We start from the raw sequence: 20,847 nt of genomic DNA, 5'->3' as shown, positions 1-20,847 counted from the left end.
CTACCATCGTAAATTAAAATGTTATTTTATTGAGCCAGCATGGTGTAATGGTTAAAGTGTTGGACTAGGACCAGGGAGACCTGAGTTCAAATCCCCATTCAGCCATGATATTTATTTATTTATTTTTACATTTATATCCTGCTCTTCTTCCAAGGAGCTCAGAGTGGTGTAGATACTGCTGTGCATCCTCACAACAACCCTGTGAGGTAGATTAGAATGTGAATGTAGGTTAGGGGTGTAGCTCTTTGCTGGGTGACTCTGAGACAGTCAGCCTAACCTACTTCACAGTAGGTTAGAGAGAGAACCCAGTTCTCTCTCAAGTTAACCTACTTCACAAGGTTGTTGTGAGAAGAAATTTAACTATGTACACCGCTTGGAGGAAGAATGGAATATAAATGTATAAATAAATAAATACTTGATGCTTCTTTTATATGTCTGAATTTATGTCCTGGTTTTCCTAAACAGATTTTCCTTTATTTAACAGATGGCTTTGATCCTGGGTTATTCAGAAGTTCTGACAACCACAATGCCTCCTGCTTCCTGAAAATGCATTATTTTTAATATAATATACAGAAAAGGTTTAAAAAAAAAAAAAGATGCCTAGCAACACAGGAACACTGGAAGCTGCCTTATACAGAGTCAGACCATTGGTCCATCCAGCTCAATATTTATTTATTATTTATTTATTTAGAACATTTATATACTGCCCCATACAAAAAAAATGCCTGGGCAGTTCACAATATAAAATCATTAAAACATTAACATAATTGAAACAATTTAAAATACAATTTAAAAAACTCTAAAACCGAAGCTTTAAAACGAGTTAGGCCATCTCCTGATGAAGTTGACATGGAGAAACAGATTTGGGTGTCATCAGCATTCTGTAATCACCGTTGTTGAACATGGTCAGGTATGCAAAGAACCTGCAGGATATTTTATGTATTTATTGAACAGATGTGTAGCCTGCCTCTCCAAAAACGATTCAAGGCAGGAAACTCCATTAAGCTGATGCTCCACTAGTTGGTTGCATTCGGAAGTTTAAAACAGCAGGACGCAGCGAATACTGAAAGAGAATGGGAAAAGATTAACTCATATATAAGATTTGGTTTTACTGCTACGCCTGACTGCCCCTCTACATGTGCTTCAAAACTAGTATATGCTGTGTGTGTTGCAGTGCGGCCCTTCCCTGAAGGGGGGTGAGGCCCTTGCCTCAGCCAGGGATATAAGGAGGGGCATAGGGAGTAGCAAGACCCTCCAACCATGCATGCCATCCCGCAGGCCTTCCTGCCACCTACTGCCACTGCCTTTGCTCAGCTCACTGGGACATACAGTTCATTTCCCCCCGCCCCATTGAGATGTGCCTCTTCTTTCCTCTCTTCCCACCCACTCATGCCACCCCGCAACCCCCACGGCCAATGCAGGCTAGGAATCCCCTTTCCACCACTGCCTCATTTGTTGCATGGGCATCTGCAGGACTTTTCCCAGTGGGGGTGGGGGGAGCCAAGAATCCCATAACTCCTTCCCTGGGAGTATGCCCTATTGAATTCAATGGGAACTGGCTCAAACTAGGGTAGGGGGGGAGTGCCCCCTCTTGCCCTCCTCCAGATACCCATGACTTGATGGTATACAGGGGTATAGCTATAAATGAGTGGATGGGTTCAAAGAACACAGACCCTCCAGCTCCTGAAGGCCCACCAACGCCACCCCTCCCTATTTTCTCCATTATCTCCCTCATTCTAAAGGACTGTCAGGGAGAGGGGTGAATAAGGGCCCCCTCTCTCTTAGCTACGCCCCTGGTGGTATAGTCTGAAATTTCTTCCTACAGCTGCTGCTGCTACTACTACTACTACCACCACCACTACATATATATATATATATATATATATATATATATATATACACAGCTTCTCAGCAAAGTTCTCAGAGTGGTTTACATAAAAAATAAACAAACATTGTGGGTATCCTCACGATCACTGGAAAGTGGGATAAGGGAGCTTAGCCCAATTTCCAGTCAGCGTAAGAACCAGCCGCCTCACAGGTGAGGCCAGTGGTTCCCTGGCGGCTAGCCTGCCAAAGTAGCCCTCCCCTTAGCCCAGGTTAGCGGAGTAAGCGCTACGCTAACCCGGGCTTCCTGATCATGTATTGCCGTGGCGCGGCTCCATGCCACAGCAACACACGAGAAGACTCCTGGGCTTGGGGATCTCTCCAGCATGCCCCGTGCACTTGCGCGGGGCATCCTGGAACTTCCTGCAGCCCCCGATCACTGCAGCCCCCACTGGCTCCATGACAGCAGTCATGTGGGCGGCCGATCTGGCTACCCAGGGCTGCAGTACTGGTTGTCTGTGGGGAGAGTGGGCTAAGCCCGCTCTCCCTGCAGAACCCCCTCCGGCCGACAGGTCTCACTGATCATGAGACTCGCCTCATTATGTATTAATAAAAAATCTAAAGGGCTCTAAAATGAGGGATAAAATGACACATGAAAGAGACACCAGCAACCGCCCCTGGTGGGATGCTGTGCTGAGTAGGGAGAGGGAGAGTTGCTCTCCCCCTGCTAAAAAAAAGTACACCATTGCTCAGTTAGCAAATTCCATGCCGGAGCATGCTGAGCACCTGTTTGCAGATGGGAGGAGACAACATAGTATTCTTCGCCTCAGGCAGCAAAGTGTCTTGGGCCTCCCCTGGTGAGCAGAGGAGCAATTTGGACAGAATACCCCCTCTCATGTGATATGGGGAAGGCACTCCAGCCCTCCCGGGTAATATGGATACATGGCCCCTCCTCTCACACAATTAGGGCAAGGCACCCACGGTCCTTATCATGCTTGCTGGGGCTAGTGGACGGAGCATTGTCTGAACCAGCCCAATGAACGTTTTCATCTTGGGTTCTCCTCTTCTGCCTGGCCTGAAAAAATGGCAGCAGGTTACTCTGACTTGAAAAATGAACATGGGCATGAAACGTGGGGACCTTACCATTTCCCTGCATGTAGCAGCTCAAACCCTTCACTGATTTTCTCAAAAGGCAACGTGTGAGTTATTAGTGCATCAGTATTACATTTCTTTTTCATGTAATCAGAAATCAGTTTAGGAAGAGCATCTTTTAACTTCCAACCTAGGGGAAAAACAAAACAGTGGGGTCAGTCAGCACAGGACACTTTAAAGAGGGGTGGGGGTGGGGATGTTGGCAAGAAGAAAGGATATTTATACCTCGAGTTTCATACTGCATTGCCCCCAGACCCATTCATTTGGTCTGTACCACACTGTCAAATCCGGTTCACAGACCAGCTTGATGCTACGTTCAACAACACTTTGGGTCCTAAGCACAAGATTCTAAAGATACTAAAAACACTGCATGGTGAGGTCACCAGCTAAATGGGACTAAGAATCAGAAAAATCCTTCTTTACAGGAGAGCAGAGCTAGTCTTGAGGTAACGAGCATCACTAGTTCCCTTTGCTAAGCAGTGTTCACCTTGGTTTGCATTTGGATGGGTGACTACATGTGAGCAATGTCTGATGCAACATATCCCCCTTGGGGGATAGGGCCATAGATCAGTAATAGAGCATCTATCTGCATGGAGAAGGTCCCAGGTTCACTCCCTGGCATCTTCAAGTCGGACTGGGAAAGATCCTGCCTGGAACCTTGGAGAGTTTCTGCTAGTGAGTGTAGATAATACTGAACTAGATGGATCAGTATTGACTCGGTATAAAGCAAATCCCTGTGTTGCTATGTAGACTAAGAGGGGCAGACTTTGGGGATCTACTGTGTTTTTCACGAGGACCCCAAGGTCTACCGACAGTTGCCAGGTGCAAAATAGTTGCTTGGGGAGGATGTAAGGCTAGAATTAAGGAACAGGGTGCTTTTTAGCACATGCTCAGACCAGGGATTTATTTTTAGTGTCAGAACTCAGCCATGCAGTGTCTCCAAGGTGCTGCCCCTTGGAGTCCCACTGATGCTGCCCCACAAACAATGGGGGCCCACCCTTATAGGCGGGTCCTGCCTAGAGCTGGTCCTACGTCAGGGTCCCTGCCATCTTCTACTGGCACTGGAACAGGGAGATGCTTTTGGTCTGGAGTACAGCAAGTAGAAGTTACTGATCCTTTGGCTAGGAGGCCAAGGCAGAAAGCAGCACTTCCAGTATTTACACCAAGTGTGGCCTTCATACTGCCTGCCAATCATGAAGCTGATGTTGTATAGCGGCACTATTCCCTTCAGGGACCTTTTCAGATAGAGAAACCTAAACTCACATACCCACCCTCCTAAGTAGTTCACAGGATTAAGTCCCAGTTTCAGCCCAGGGGATTTCCGATCAAGTTGCAGAGTCCCTAAGAAGCGAGTGCTACTTGCTGAACTTTCAGAATTTTATTTGCATATGCAAGAAAATCTAATTTTTTAAAAAATTGCTACCACATCAGGCACAGCTATCGTCGATACTCTTCCATACTCATAAGACACACACTTATTCCTCGTTCATTTGAGATTCCATGACTACTTATGCTCAAAGGTGGCCCAGTAAATCTTGGTGCCTAAGGAAGAAAAGTCAAATAGACCCACTGTGGTGGTTAAAATCAAACAAAAAGCCAAATGATAATGTGACACTCTTTAATAGTGCCTCCTGTTCCTTCATAATAGGGAGTGAAGTGGTGGCAGAATGTCAGCCGTCACTTCATCCTGCATTGTGGAGTCAGCCATACTTATTTACAGAACCACGAAATGTAGCTTGCACATTCATGAGATGAGCATGTACATGTGTGTGCACAATTCACTGAAATAGGACATGCAAGTCCTCTTTCACATCCTATTTCAGTGAATTGCACAAACGCAAATACATGCTGGCTGATGTACTGTGCAATTTTGTAGGTGTGTTGTAACAATGCATTCATGAAGCTGCATTTCCACAATCTTTGTGCATGTACAAGAGTATGCAACTGCATGAATGCAACATTACATCATGCACATACTGTAATATTGCACATTATGTTAGCCACTATATGTGTCATACTGTCATATGACCCATCTGAGCCAATCCATACCTCCAAGCAAACACCCCAACAGTTTCTTCCCTGAGAGGATCTGTGTGGGATCCAAGGAGAGCTGTGATCCTGGCGGAGGTGCTCCTACCAGCACACAGGTGCCATGACCCACGTGGCAGGATGCAAGGGCAGCTACCTGTTGAGACATAAGGACAAACCACCAAAAAACCTGAACTTTTGGAAGAGGCTTCTGCTCAGATTCCCACTGTCAATTTCTGCATCATTTATAAAACAAGTTGTTCCAATAAGAACTAATCTGCATACATTCTTTTCACTATCCCTACAACTTGTCTAAATTTGGTTCACATTGGTTACGTGGTCCACAGGTTATACCTCTTAACACCTCAAACATTGATACATCTGTCATCTTGAATAGGGATGGAAGATATCATTACTAACTACACCACTGAGGTGTTCCTATGTGCCACTCACTACAACTATACCAAATTTGGTTCAAATTGGTTAGATGGCCCACAAGTTAGCCCACTTGCACCTCAAACATTTAAGCATCCACCATCTAGAATTGGGGTGGATGACATCATTACAGACTATGCCATTGAGGTGTCCCTATGTACCCCTACAGCTGTAGCAAATTTGGTTCAAAATTGGTTAGGTGGTTCACAAGTTAGCCCACTTGCACCTCAAATGTTTATGTGTCTGCCATCTTGAATGGGGGGGGTGACATTATCACAAACTACACTACTGAGATGTCCCTGTCTGTCATTCACTACAACTGTACCTAAATTGGTTCAAATCGGTTAGACAGTCCACAAGTTAGCCCACTAGCACCTCAAAAATTCACGTGTCCACCATCTTGGATTGATGTGAATGACATCATCATGAACTATGCCATTGGGGCATTCCTATGTGTCCCTACAGCTGTAGCAAATTTGGTTCAAATCAGTTAGGCAGTTTATATCGCTGTTTACAACAATCAATTATTATAACACAACAATTATAACAATTTAAAACAATGTAATGCAACTGAAAACCATTTAAACCTTCAGTTCTCTGAAAAGATATTGATGATCTCTGGCCAAAGACATATGTACTTAGTTCGCACCTGCAGCCAAATCACTATAGTGGACCTGGCCTCAGTCAATCACAATTTAATTATATCCAAATTAGAGTACTGTAACATGCTCTATATGAGGACGCCTTTGAGGACAATCCATACATTTCCATAACATCAAAGAACTTGGAAAAACCCTAGTCTTGGATTCAGCTAAATACAGTAATCTCAAAATTGCATGTTTTTATAAGTTGGGAAAAGAATGCAACAATCACCATTCAGAAGTGAGGAAAGAGGTTGTGTTAGGTGCCATAATATCCCTTATCAAGAACGCTTCTGCCCTTGTAGCTCGGGAGATATGGAAACTGTAGGTCATGTTTTATTGCACTGTAACTGTTATCGAGATCTGCAAACCTCTCTGATTTCTCCTTTTTAAATTTAAATTGCCAGGAGAAACGAATGCATTTTATGTTTCACTTTTATCAGATCAGCAGTCTAACATTACATAAAATGTAGCTATGTTTTGTGCAGCTGCAATTCAAATTCATTGTAAATTAATTACTTCCCCTATTAATCCAGATTCATAATTTGGAAAAGGTTATCTATTGTTCTGTGCAATGTAGACTTAAGTCTTAGATAATATGAGTCTTAGAAGCTAGAATTTATAGCAAGAAGAGCTGCACAGAATATACAATATCGTTATTTAGTATTTACTATTATTATATACTAGCTGACCCGTGCGGCCGCCGCCGCCCTGCGGGGGCCGAGTGCGGCCGCCGCCGCCTCGCCTCCGCAGCCGGGCCCGGCCAGTCCCGCCGCCTCGCCTCTGCGGCCCGGCCAGTCCCGCCGCCTCGCCTCCGCGGCCTGGCCAGTCCCGCCGCCTCGCTTCCGCGGCCGGGCCCGGCCAGGCCAGGCTACCTCTCTCTCTCCTCCCGCCCCCCGTCTCCGGCGGGGCAGAGTGCGGCCGCCGCCGCCAGCGGGCCTGGCCGGCCCCAGAGTGCCACCGCCGATGCCGCGGCCGGCCCCAGAGTGCCGCCATCAGGCCCGCCGCCTCGCCTCCGCGGCCCGGCCAGTCCCGCCGCCTCGCTGGGCCCCGCCGCCTTGCCCCGCCTCGCTGGGCCCGCCGCTCGCTGGGCCCCGCCACCACGGCCTGGCCCGCCACCATCGCTCTGGGCCCGCCGCCTCGCCCCGCCACACGGCCGGGGCCGCCGCCACCTTGCTGGGCCCACCGCCTCGCTGGGCTCCGCTGCCGCAGCCCTGGGCCCACCGCCTTGCCTCCGCAGCCGCCCAGCAAGCGAATTCTCCTGGGTGTGCTGCCAGCCAATCAGGCGCCCCCTGCAGCCCAGCCAATCAGCTGGGCTGCCGGGACGCATTTCTCCTGGGCACACCCAGGAGAATTATATATATAGATTGTAGAGAGTATTTCATACTTCTAATTTGCTGGTCAAAGACCGTAATAAAGACATTTGAATTTGAAAGGGGCTGCAGAAGATGTTTATATAACCTCTTTTTGAAAACTTTAGATAATGTCGGAAGATACAAAATGGAAAACTGAGCCAATGCAATTAGTGCCAAGATAAAGGTCGTACCTCAGTATCAATGCGTCCAATTACTTCAAAAGCATAGTCTACACCAAGACCAGTCATCTCCACGAGCACCTCATTAATGGGCTTCTTGAAATCTTGAGGAGAGATGCACTCAGTGGCTCCTAACTCTTTGGCCTTGGGAAACTTAGCTTTGTTGATGTCAATCCCAATAATCCTGGATGCTCCAGCTGCTTCGCAGCCCATAATAACAGACAGACCAACACCTCCCAAACCAAAGACAGCACAAGTAGAACCAGGCTCCACCTGCAAAGCCAGAGATACAGGAAATGTGGATTGAGGATTTGCGGGGACATACCAGGCACAGCTCGTGAATGTGCCTCCGGGGGGGGGGGGGCTTCTTTAAGGTAAACGGAGCCGGTGCTCTGTGCTGCCCAGCAGCCCCTGCGCTGGGGAATCGCCTCCACCACTCACCTGGCCGCTGGTGGGGGCTCGCCTCTGCCGGAGCCAAGTGAGTGGCGGAGGCGGTTTCCCGCCATGGGAGCTGCTGGGCTCAAGCACAAGTTCCATTTGCCTTAAAGAAGCTGCCCGCCCCCCAGAGGAGAGTTCATGAGCCGCACCTGGGATATACACATTGTGGCAGGCTCAGAGGCCTGAGGGGGTGACTGGGTAGGATCAGGGCAGACAAGAAGGGAACAGGCACAGAACAGGCCTGTGTGTTTGACCATCCAGTTCTGACAAATGTGTACCACCCCACTAGTGCTGCGTGGCTGTAGGTGCTCCCACCACAGCCAGCTCAATGTAGTACCTGCCATTTCCAGCTCTTCAGGGGAATGCTCTGTGTATGTGGTGGGTGATTTTCTGTGGAAGTGGAGCCCGTGGGGACAGCTGAGAAGGTGAATGGGGATGCTGGGAAGGCACAAAGGGGCCATCTGAGAAGTGCAGTTCTTCCCACCATTTTCCCCACAGGGAGTGTACAGAGGGGGATAAGCAGCCTTTCTTTTACCTGTTCCCCTAATCATGTTAATTGATTCTCACCTTGGCAGTATTGATGGCAGCGCCATAGCCAGTAGAAAACCCACAACCAAAGAGGCAGACTTTTTCCAGAGGCGCATTGTCGTCAATTCTTACAATGGCAGCATCAGGAACAACAGTGTATTCGGAGAAGGTGCTCGTCCACAGGAAGTGATAAATCACTTTCCCTTTGCAGGTGAACCTGCTCGTCTTGTCTGGCATCAGGTTTTGACAAGGTTCATAGAGACTGTGTGCAGAGAGAAATGGCCCTCTTCAGTCACTACTGTACAGGGGTACACCGTGCTGGGCAGTCAGCATTCCAAATAATGGGGAGTCGCTCTTCCTGGGTACAATGCAGTCTGGCTTTGCAGACAAACATTTTACTTGGGGAGAGCTGGGGGTGTGGCTGTGGTGCAATCTGGTGTGTGGGTGGAGCTACCCAGTGTCCCAATGTGGGTGGGACTACCCAGGGCTCCCATTTGCCCTGTGTCACAGTACAATAATGACTGAACAGGGCTTTAAACTGGACTAGCTGTCCATTGTCAACATTATGGGAAAACACAAACAGATCACAGAGGAACTGAAGCAAACTTACTGGGACTTGAGGCAGCAATTAGCTTTGGGACTCAAACAGCAGCCGCACTCTCCACACTGGGGAACACAAAGAGGAATGACTTTGTCACCTTGCCCGGGGGGAAGAAACATACACACAATTAAATATTTCTATGTTGAAATTTTTGTGAACAGAACTCACAGGCTGTTCAGGGAAGTTTCAAAGATAAAACCCATTCTTTTATGAAAATTCAGTTAAAGCAAAAAAGGGGTAATTATGGATGTGGCAGCGCCAACTGAAGTCCAAAAAGTGAGGAGATTTGATGGCCCATGATGGGAGGCATGAGACCTGATGTCCACGGGCTTATATACTGAACAGTGCCCCACTGATCCAAGAGCAGCACATGTGTACTCGTTCCATGTGATTCTAAACCTCATCCCTCGGAGATGCTCCATCAGTGCTAACAAATGTGTCAGATCTGAAGCCACATACTTCCCACCACTTCTAATGGGAGAAGCATCGCTTCAGCACTGATGCAATTCTTAGCAGCCATGGAGCCTCTCTGGGTTTGCTAGCAGCATGGACAGGATTTGGAATCACATGGAATCAGTGATCTGTGTCCCCCTCTTGGCAGAGTGCTGTGCAGTATTTAAGTCACTATTCACAAACTGCACATATGTTGAACATAACATGTGAATAGGCCTTGGGACTCTCTTCAAAAGTATAGATGCATCTAATTCTGGTACCTGAAAACTACCTCAAACAGAAAGACCTTTCCTAATATCAGTTTATATTACTCATTTCTATTCATCTGAAGGACTGCCTGCTCCCATATAAGTGAATTATAATGAGTAATAGGATATTATATATAATTAGCAAAATATTAGGACATTACAGATAATAAGCAACACATGCCCAATATATGAGAATACATTTGAGTAAAATATTAGGTTATTATATAGTAGGGTAGGGCAGTTTTCACAACCACAAACTAGATAGAAGACAAGTCCTACTCAGTTTCGAAATCTGGGTGTGCTCCCATTTTGAGATTGTGTGTTTGATTTTTAAAAAGTAGGAGGTGGGGAATGTCCCCAGGGGCGTATCTAGGGAAAATAGCCTAGGGCAAGCACTAAAACTGCGCCCCTGTCCAAACATTTGACACCTATCTTTCAGATAACCTTACCATAATATCAGCTCAAAAATGATTGATTGATTGATTTTTTAACTGTTTTATGATATTTGTGAACCGCCCTGAGCTATTCTGTAAGGACGATCTAAAAATCGAATAAATAAATCGAACAAATAAATAAAAATAATAAATAAAATACAAGTTCAGACACTTTCAGGAGAAACAGGTTGTAAGCAACACACACATGCATACACACATACAACCACACATGTGGCACATATGCGCCAGTCAGCTTCCCAAGGAAATGCAGCACATCCATGTGCTGGGCATGCCTGCAGAGAGCTAAGCAGTGAAAGCTCTCTTTAGCAAATGCTCTGCCACCCAGCACACCTCACTACAGGTTGCTGCCTCCAAGAAATCCAGGGATGGGTTTTCTGTCCAAACAGCCTTTGCCTTAAAGGGAGATGGTTGCAATGGGAAATCCTAGGGGCCCCAAACAATCTGAAATTATCCAGCAGCTTACAATAGGCTTGGATCCAGCAGCCTGATCAGGAAGAAGGTGGAAGTTGCAACGAGCCACAGAACAGCAAAACAGTGTGATATTTGAATCAGAAAAATTGTGTGTGTGTGTGTGTGTGTGTGTGTGAGAGAGAGAGAGAGAGAGAGAGAGAGAGAGAGAGGGTTTATAACAATAATCTACCAGTTTTCTGTTGTCTTTTTAAGGGATGTTTTGTCCACTTACTTTTGTGCCATTTATATCTGTTTTTTAAATGCTCGGGTCCCTTGCCAACAACTTTGCATTCTTCTGACTCCCTAGAGCAGCTATTTTTGTTTCCAGCAGCCTTAATTTTTTATTTTTAAAAAAATGGCTGCCACACATGCTCAAATGGTCCCTGCAAGGCCCTATGCCTTGCCAAGCCTCGCAGAGGCCTTTTGAGAATGTGCAGCAATCTCCAAGATGGCCATCGCACTGATCTTTGTAGGCCCAAACGGGCCTGAAAATCAGCTGGGGATGGGCTGTGGCGGTGTTCTAAGAGGCCGGCGAGGGGAGGGAGAACCTTCGCAGACCCTCCCCCCCCGCAGCCTTTAGGAAGCCCCCCAAAGGGGCTACAGGTTAAATTTTTTTTAAAAAAAAATCCATGAAGTTGGGAGGGGGTGGGGGGCAGCATAGCACTGGCACCTCCCCTCCCAGTGGCACCTAGGGCATGTGCCCTGGCTGCGCCCCCTAGTTTCGCCTATGAATGTCCCCAACCCAGATTCCATTACCAGCTTCTATCCAGCTGGGGCTTAGCAAATGACCAAGTTTCCCACCTCTGTCCTTGCTTTTATCTAACACAGAATCATATACTAAGAGTTCGCACATCTCCTGAACTAGGGTAGGAGGCTTATACATGTGAACAGCCCTATCGAATGATGTTTGCATTATCCTATATGAAGGAACATATAGAAGTTGAAAAGCTACTTTGTTGATATGACAGTATCACGTATACTAGTAGCAGCAAGAATATTGAAGAAAACAACTTGTTCGTCAGATCTAGAGTGGTGTATAAGCATTTAATTTTGTATAATGCACAAAGCTGTACCCCCCCCCCACCCGCCCAATTTCTTATTGAATGACTTAACTGCCTTGTCCTCACCTGGCTTTACACAAGTGACTTCTGGTCCAACACTTTCAACAATGCCAGCTCCTTCATGGCCCGCAATCACCGGGTACTTTATGTTAGGGAAAAAACCTTGCAATACGTGGTCATCTGTCCGACAGATCCCAGTGGCCACAATCTGTGTGGAAAATGCAAGACGACATTTCAAAATGTGCACCGTGCCTCGCACAGTTCTGACACTCACCAGGAGCTGGCACTGAACTAGTGTGCTGGAGGAGCAAAATAAGCCTCTCCCCTCCCTCAGTGTTCCCTGAAATAGGGATTCCCAGATTTTAATAACAGTATCCAGGGGCGCCCTTTGGGCCGGACTTCCCCGCAGGCCTTGGGGGTCCAGCCAGGCTGCCCAATCTCTCTCTCCAGGCCAGCCAGAGCCAGGCTCCATCCTTGGGACACAAGTGGTGATAGTGGGGATGGGCTGGATGAGAGAAGCTGCTGAGGGGTAGACAGCAGCTTCCCCCCGACTGGCCAATCTGAGGCAGCGGAGCCTGCACTGTTAGTGCACGCTAGTTGTACTCACACACACACGAGTGAGCAGCATCAGTGTGTGTCACACAGCCTCGTGGTGCGTGGCACGCACGAGGGCTGTGAGGCACACACACACACGAGTGCTTCGAGGAGCTGATTTATCACCATGATGAGGGCCGGGGAGGCAGCAGGCAACTGGTGAGAGTCTGAGGCATGAAGCCTCTGACTCTCTTGGAAGCTGAGACTCTGGAGCACGTTGCTCATGAGGTGGCTTTGGGGAGAAAAAGGAGAGGCACTACTGCAGCAGCGCCTTCAAGGCAGCCAGATGGGTGATTTTCTATCTTTCTCTGAAGCTGACTGTGACTCCCAAAAAGATGTCCTTAAGGGCTGTGTGACTCTCAGGGACATATTCAGGTGGAAGGGCAGGTTGCTGAAATTTCCTCTCACCTATATAGCACCAGCACGGTGGTAGCTACACCACCACCTAGTCTGGGATGTTGGCTACTGTGTTGGGTTAGGGCCAGTCATTATGAACAGCAGATAATGTAACTCTGGGTTTTACCACTTCAAACTGCACTTGCAGGGTGCTCAAGGCTTAAATAGTCCTGGTAGATTATCTTTGTCTGAAGGTCAACAGGAGATATATTGCTCCATTGATCTTGTTGAATCTCTCAGATCTTTTAAGTAGATCTTGCTTGTTGTTATGCAAGTTTCAGCTGCAACCTCACAAAAATTAGTTTTGAAACTGTGTGTTTGAACAAATTTGATTAAGTTGCAGGCTTTATTATGGATGTGAAATTTTAGTTTCCTTGATGCAGAATTTACGTTTTTTGTTTATTTACATGGAGTGCGCTTAGATCTGCCTACTGCCTCCTTGTCAGGCATGAGCAAAGAATGAGAGAATGATATAACCAAACCAATTGACTTTGCTTAGGGAAACCCCCACTGGTCTCCCTGCCAGGTCTTCCCAGGTGAGATATAAGATGCTTACCTACTGCAAAAATCATTCATACACAGGGGAACACAGCATTGTAAGACCATTTTACCTTGACTCGAATTTCATGAGCTCTTGGGGGTGCTACCTCCACCTCCTCAACAGAAAGTGTTTCACCTATTTCCCAGATGATGGCCGCCCTGCATTTAATCACCTGTGAAAATAAATGGCATCAAGTAGGTCAGAGGTTTGTTGGTTGGTTTGTTTTGCTGCTGCTTGTCTCTTTTATTCTAGACCACCTTGAGAAGCATTGTGCTGGAGGAGTAGGGTAGAAATAGGAACATAGGAAGCTGCCATATACTGAGTCAGACCATTGGTCTATCTAGCTCAGTATTGCCTACACAAACCGGCAGTCCAACGTTGCAGGCAGGAATCTCTCCAAGGTTCTCCAAGGTTGCAAGCAGGAATCTCTTTCAACCCTATTTTGGAGATGCCAGGGGAGGGAACTTGGAACCTTCTGCTCTTCCCAGAGTGGCTCCATCCCCACTGAGGGGAATATCTTACAGTGTTCACACTTCTATTCTCCCATTCATATGCAACCAGGGTGGACCCTGCTTAGCTAAGGGGACAAGTCATGCTTGCTATCACAAGACCAGCTCTCCTCCACAGACCAGCTCTCCTCCCCAGATTGTTGTAAGGATAAACATAAACCATGTACTGGTCTTCTTGGAGAAGAGTGGGACATAAATGTAAAAACAAATAAATGATGCACTATAAGATATTCCCCTCAGGGGATGGAGCTGCTCTGGGAAGAGCAGAAGGTTCCAAGTTCCCTCCCTGGCTTCTCCACGATAGGGCTAAGATTCCTGCCTGCAACCTTGGAGAAACTGCTGCCAGACTGTGAAGACAATACAGAGCTAGATAGACCAATGGTCTGACTCAGTATGTGGCAGCTTCCTATGTTCCTATGTAGTTTAGGCTATGAGATAAGTGACTTCCATGGAGTCACCTACTTTCATGGCTGATTAGAACTTGGGTCTCACTGATCATAGTCCAACACCATTAGCTTCTGAGTTGCCACTTAAAAAAATGGAATATACGCCTTTATATTTTATGAATGGCTTAATATCTACTACTACTACTACTACTACTTATATACCGCTTGAAATAAAGTTGGATCCCTGTCCCCAAAGGGCTCACAACCTAAAAAGAAACATAAAGTAGACACCAGCAACAGCCACTCGAAGTTGCTATGCTGGGGTTGGATAGGGACTGTTGCTCTCCCCCTACTTAGTGTAAGAGATCCACCACTTTAATAAGTGCCTCTTTGCTCAGTTAGCAGGGGTAGATATTATACTGAATTATTCTATCATTATTCACCATTATGTTCTCTAGAGACCTTTTTGGTGGTAACTTATTATTAACAGTAGCTGAAACAAAGTTTTTTCTTTTTAAAACATAGAACATATTTGTCAGGGTCCTGTCACCGTGGCCTGCCCACCAGGGGCGGTTGGTGATGACAATGGACCACTTCCTTGGCATCTGGATGCTACTCCGTTATCTCCAGATGCCATGATGGACCCCCGGCCAAGCCCAGCCAGCTCCTCCTGCCCCCCCGACTGAGCGCAACAAAAGGTCCGGCTTGAATGGCAAAATCTCACAAGGCCCAGGAGTAGGTTCACAAGATTTGCACCAAGATCTCATGAGGCCTGGAGATCTGGCTGGCCAGTGATGAGGGACCAGTCTGGTGAGAGCTGCCCAGTGAGTTGGAGCTCCAGGATCCAAGGGCCTAAAGGGGCAGGAGCATCGTAACAGGTGACCTGTGATGCAAACAGATGTCTGTGAGGAGGCGAGTTTGAGGGCCTGGACTCTGAGGCTGGAGCCTAAGCTGCTGCAAACATGGGCTACAAAGGGTGCCCAACAGTATTAATAAAATACATAAACATCAGCAGGCAGGAACCACTGTTTCCTTTGTCACAACTCTGTTCCCTTTGCACCGACACAATGCAAGCCTTGCAGTCTCTGTTTGGATAAGCTAATCAAAACCAAACATCTGATTCCGCTGCTGCTAGCAACTACGTAAGAAAATGGGTAAGGGATATGATTAGAGTGATACAGAATCCTCTTAGGACTGGGAAGTCCAACTTGATTGGGCTTGTTCTCTGCCCAAGACAGACTGGGCAGGGCAGGGGGCAGAAGGAACAGAGGGTGATCATGTCATGTGAAAAGGAGAACACACATTTATTCAGGGTGTAGCTTGTCCCAGCTGAATGGCTTGGGGTGGGAAGCAACATGTTAGAAAGAGAAATCCATTCATATATTGCAGCTCTGCCCTCATACCCTTGTATTTCCAGCCACCAAAAGCTAATCAAAATAAATCAGTCTGGAGAAGTGATACGCATGGAGCATTCTGCTCCAGTGTTCATAGGAGTTTTAATGTGAAACTAGGCTTATATCCAGGTAGAGGACTAGGGAACAAGTGGAGAAAGACTTGACTCGAATCCGACAGATTACAACATAGAGAGCATTTGAGGATCTTTGCTTAGGCAATATGTTTGGCAAATAAATTCTTTTCTGCCCATATTGCATCCACAAACTCATGTCCAGCCAAGTTGTTCAGGGTTGTGAGAGGGCTAGTATGTGCCCTTCCTCCCTTGAAGCAGAATTTGGAACTATCAATTACCCACTATGAAGTTTTTGATTAGTTCTTTTGTGGATAAAGTCTCTCGTATTCGTGCCAACTTCGACTCAGACTCCATAATTATTGTAGTTGATGCAGAGGTGTCCAGCAACTCCTCTTATGTGGTTAGGCTGGGTCAGTTTCAGTTCATGACTCCTGAGGATGTGGACAAGCTGCCTAGGATGGGGCAGCCTACCACCTATTCTCTTGACTCTTTTTCAACATAGCTTGTACTATCTGGCAGAAGGGTTGTTGTAGAAGGCCTGGTAGATATTATACATGCTTCTCTGAGGGAGAGCAGGATGCCTCCTTGTCTTAAGGAGGAAATAATTAGACTTCTTCTGAAGTAGCTTGTATTGGATCCCTCAGAGTTAAACAACTATGAGCCTGTCTCCAACCTTCCATGGCTGGGCAAGGTAATTGAGAGGGCGGTGGCCTCCCAGCTCAAAACAGTCTTAGAGGGAACTTATTATCTTGACCCATTTCAAACTTGCTTTCATATGGGCTACGGAGTGGAAATTGCCTTAGATGGCCTGATGGATGATCTCCAGTTAGGAACTGACAGAGGGAGTGTTACCCTGTGGTCTTTTTGGATCTCTTGGAGGCTTTCAGTACTATTGACAATAGTATACTTCTGGAGCATCTGAAGAGGCTAGGCATCCAGATGGTGTCCCTTGAAGACTGTTGCTCTGCAAAATCTGAACTTTTATATGGTGTCCCCTAGGGCTCCATATTGTCTCCACTGCTTTTAACATCTACATGAAACCACTGAGAAAGAGCATCAAGAGACTTGGTGGAGCGTGTTATCAGTATGCTAAAATCTAAAAATCTATGCCAAATCTATTTCTCCACGTCAATATCATCAGGAGAAGACATAACCTCCCTAAATGCTTGCTGGAGGCAGTGATGGGCTGGATGAGGGAGAACAAACTGAGATGGAATCCAGATAATACAGAGGTACTTATTGTGCGGGGTCAGAACTCAGGAGATGGTTTTGATCTGCGGCTTCTGGATGGGGCCACACATTCCCAGAAGAAACAGGTACACAGTCTGGGGGTGCTTCTGGATCCAAACCTCTCCCTGATGTCCCAGATTGAGGCAGTGGCCCGAGGTGCTTGCCAGCTGCATCTGTTTCTCGAAATAAACAGCCTCAGAATGGAAATAAGGGCTGAAATAAGAGCCTTCCCAATTCTTACAACTTTTTAAAAGGCAGTCAAGACACATTTGTTCACCCTGGCTATTAATTAGATACTGTTTTAATAGTTTGATGGTTTTTAATATTTTTAATGCTGTTCAAAATTTTTAATTGTTGTACTGTTTTAACTTTTTAACTTGTTGTTTGTATTGTTTTGTTGTAAACCGCACAGAGACTTGTGTCAAACAAACAAACAAACAAACAAACAGTGGTACATATGGTGGTAAATTTCAGACCTGACTACCACAATGTACTCTATGTGGGGTTGTGTTTGTACACAGCTCGGAAACTGCAGTTGGTACAGAATGCAGCAGCCAGGTTGGTCTCTGGGTCATCTTGGAGAGACCATATCACTCCTATACTGAAAGAGCCACAACGGGTACCGATACGTTTCCAGCTAAAGTACAGGGTGCTGGTTATAACCTATAAAGCCCTAAACCTAAACCCTAAGCTTAGGCCCAGGGCATTTAAGAGACCATCTTCTTCACCATGAGTCCCATCACCCATTGAGATCATCCGGAGAGGTTCATTTCTGGGCGCGGCAGACATGTGCATGCTGACACCACACACAGGCTGCAGGGAATGGGCGCCATGGCCAGAAAAGCAGCAGGGCAGCAGTGGAGCAAGTAAGAACCTGCTTATCTGCTCCCCACAACACCAAACCAGTTTGGCTGCAGGTGCCCAAGCCAGTTTGGCACTTCCCAAAGGAGGCGTCAAACCGGTTTGTGCACATCCCTACTACTCGCAGGACTGGAATTCAAGATATTAGAATCTGATTCACTGCAAAAAGACTTGCAATGTGTCTAAGATTTGATTCCAAATGGATTAACTGATTTTGGTTAATGTGTGAGGGTCTAGTGATGTAAGACTATGCAAGCTTCTGAATTTACACAAAATTCTTCATTTCACAAAACTGGGGAACAACTAAGTCTCAAGGCAGCTTTGTAGGTTACAATGTCAGGGCAATTGTTGCTTTCTTTTTATAGCACTTCCATAGTAACGTACAAGATGGAACTAGCAAGGGTGAGATGTGCCAGCAGCTAGTTTTGCACCCGGAGCGTATGTATCCTGCCCTTTTTGTGTGTTGCACTGCAAGCACGTTCAGAGCACGCACAGATTCCTTGCACTTTCTCTTTCCCTGCTTCATTTCTACATGGAAAGGTGATCTCTTTTTATAGACATTTCAAGGGATTTGAAACAGACAGTGCATAGAACAGCCAGGAATGGGGGCTAAATGTCACGGAGGAGGTTTTCATGCTAGTTTTTACACGCAGGATATCTTAATAAACATACATTCATGTTCTTTAATTCCCTGCCTGCAGGCTCTGAAGTGATATTGCCCAGAAACAGGTTTACAAGGGCATTTGCTGTTTGTGAGAATTGTGTATGGGCCACAATTAATATAATCCTACTGTATTAATTACATACCACAGATTACATAACAGAGAAAGGGCCCTTGATATTGCCCAGAAACAGGTTTACAAGGGCATTTGCTGTTTGTGAGAATTGTGTATGGGCCACAATTAATATAATCCTACTGTATTAATTACATACCACAGATTACATAACAGAGAAAGGGCCCTTGATATTGCCCAGAAACAGGTTTACAAGGGCATTTGCTGTTTGTGAGAATTGTGTATGGGCCACAATTAATATAATCCTACTGTATTAATTACATACCACAGATTACATAACAGAGAAAGGGCCCTTGCTAACTGAGCAAAGAGGTAAGTGGAGCATCTTTTTATGAAGTAGAGCAAGAGCAACTGTCCCTATTCAACCCCAGGACAGCATCCTTGCAGTGGCTGTTGCTGATGTCTACCTTATGCTTCTTTTTAGATTGTGAGTCCTTTTGGGGGCTTCACAAAAATGTAATAATAAATAAAATTTCTTATTAAATTTTCTATGTAAACTGTTTTGAGTTCTTCTGTTGAAAAGTAGCATATAAGTAGCAGTAGCAGGACGGCCTAACGTGAAAAGGGAAGGCTGAAGGATACTGCAAACTGGACCCAGTGATTTGTTCACCAAAAGTGGCTGCCAGAGAAAAACAGCTCAGACTGCCGTCATTCTTTCATGCATCTTTAATATGATCTGGACCTAAATTCATTAAGTATCTATGAAAGTGGGCCCTATTCACAGGAACTATTTACCCTTTTTTTTTTCTTCGACAGTAAATCAGGGGTTCCTGACCTGCTGGATTACAACTCCCATCGGCCCCAGCCACCATGTTATGAACCCCCACAGTAGATGAAGTGCATGAGTAGTTCCCACTCACGTAGGCATTTCTGGATATTTATTTTATTTCTTTATTTTTCAGATGTGTAGAACACACCAAACTTCGGTCTCTGGGCAGTTTACAACATCAAACAGATTAAAAACGCAAACCTTAAAACAATGTAAAACCACAATCCAGTTAAAAAGCTCTTATTTCAGCAGGGAGTGCATTCCAGAGACTCAGGGCAGCAACAGAGAAGACTCGGAAAAGTGATGGGGCGGCAGTGGAGCAGGTAAGGACCTGCGTACCTGCTTTTTAAGGGAACCGCTCCCTGCCCTGCCAAACCGATTTAGCTGCAGGTGCCCGAACTGGTTCCCAAAGGAAGCGCCGAACCAGTTCGTGCACATCCCTAACTACTACTAGGAATATTTATATACTACTTTTCAACAAAAGTTCTTAAAGTGATTTACATAGAAAATAAATAAATAAATAAAACTGTTCCCCAAAGGGCTCACATTCTAAAAAAAAACACACACATAAGGTAGACCTCAGCAACAACCACTGGAATGGATGGGTGCTGTGCTGGAGTTGGATAAGGCCAGTTGCTCTCCTCTTGATCAATATAAGAGAATCACCTTTTGGGGGTCAAGGTACTGCTTCTGTTCCCCTTCGTTTCTACCAAGCAGAAAGGCGGTTGTCGCTTGGTGGAAGAGCACGTATTTTGCATATGAAAGGTCCCCGTTTCAGTCCCTGGCCCTTCTAAGTCAGAGGGGGAAAGATCTCTGCCTGGAACTGGGAGAGTCGCTGCCAGTCAGGGGAGACAGTGTTTAGCTAGATGGACCAATGGTTTGATTCCATAAAAGACACATTTATATGTTCAGAAATAGGCTTGCCTTTGAAACCCACATGTGCGATATAAAAATCCTCTTATCTTGATCTTTGCAGTGTGTAGTGAATCTGTACAAAGCTTCTCTAGGCAATGAAAGTTTTCAACAGACTGTTCTAAGATAAAAATATTATCTAATACTTGCACACATATACAAACATTAACATTCATATTATTAAAAACATTAACATCTGCAATTCAGATGGATAGACAGAGCCACATGTCCAGTCTTCCTTACCTTCCCTGCAGTTGCCATGTGTCAGGATTCGCGCTTCAGATCTGTCCCAAATCCTCCACAAAGGACGTCTCCTCTCGCTGATTACTTTGGCTCTGGCAAGAACACAGAATACACAAATGACTTTTCTCCTCCAGCCTGTACAACAGTCTCAATGTATAATCTATGATAGGCCAGCAGTGGAAGGGGAGGACCCATTTGCAGCGGTGATATAAAGTTCCTTAGTGCTGAAGGTCAGCCTCAACAATTACTTAGTTTAAATTATTCTTCCCCTGAAACAACCAACCAACCTAAACAAG

The 20,847-nt window shown here is 46.0% G+C and overlaps 1 protein-coding gene across 1 annotated transcript; it reads right to left on the bottom strand.

Moving 5' to 3' along the window:
• Window positions 1-655: 655 nt before the first annotated feature.
• LOC128328251 (alcohol dehydrogenase 1-like) lies at window positions 656-20,643 on the bottom strand. Its single transcript, XM_053258053.1, has 9 exons — window positions 20,552-20,643; window positions 13,450-13,551; window positions 11,915-12,056; window positions 9,191-9,278; window positions 8,620-8,842; window positions 7,627-7,887; window positions 5,026-5,161; window positions 2,968-3,106; window positions 656-1,063 (listed from the first exon to the last, which is right to left on the bottom strand). The coding sequence occupies exons 1-9, from the start codon at window positions 20,567-20,569 to the stop codon at window positions 1,039-1,041; spliced, it is 1,134 nt and encodes a 377-aa protein (XP_053114028.1). The 5' UTR covers window positions 20,570-20,643; the 3' UTR covers window positions 656-1,038.
• Between the last annotated feature and the right edge of the window lie 204 nt (window positions 20,644-20,847).

Source organism: Hemicordylus capensis, chromosome 5, assembly GCF_027244095.1.
Source record: "Hemicordylus capensis ecotype Gifberg chromosome 5, rHemCap1.1.pri, whole genome shotgun sequence".
Taxonomy (NCBI): Eukaryota; Metazoa; Chordata; class Lepidosauria; order Squamata; family Cordylidae; genus Hemicordylus; species Hemicordylus capensis.
This window is presented reverse-complemented; position numbering and strand designations above follow the sequence as displayed.

Excerpts from the sequence above, each read along its gene's own strand:
- LOC128328251 (XM_053258053.1), bottom strand. Across the intron at positions 9,279-11,914 it reads AGTCACTTGTGTAAAGCCAG|GTGACAAAGTCATTCCTCTT; the intron begins GTGAGGACAAGG and ends CCCCCGGGCAAG. Across the intron at positions 1,064-2,967 it reads CTGCTACATGCAGGGAAATG|TATTCGCTGCGTCCTGCTGT; the intron begins GTAAGGTCCCCA and ends ATTCTCTTTCAG.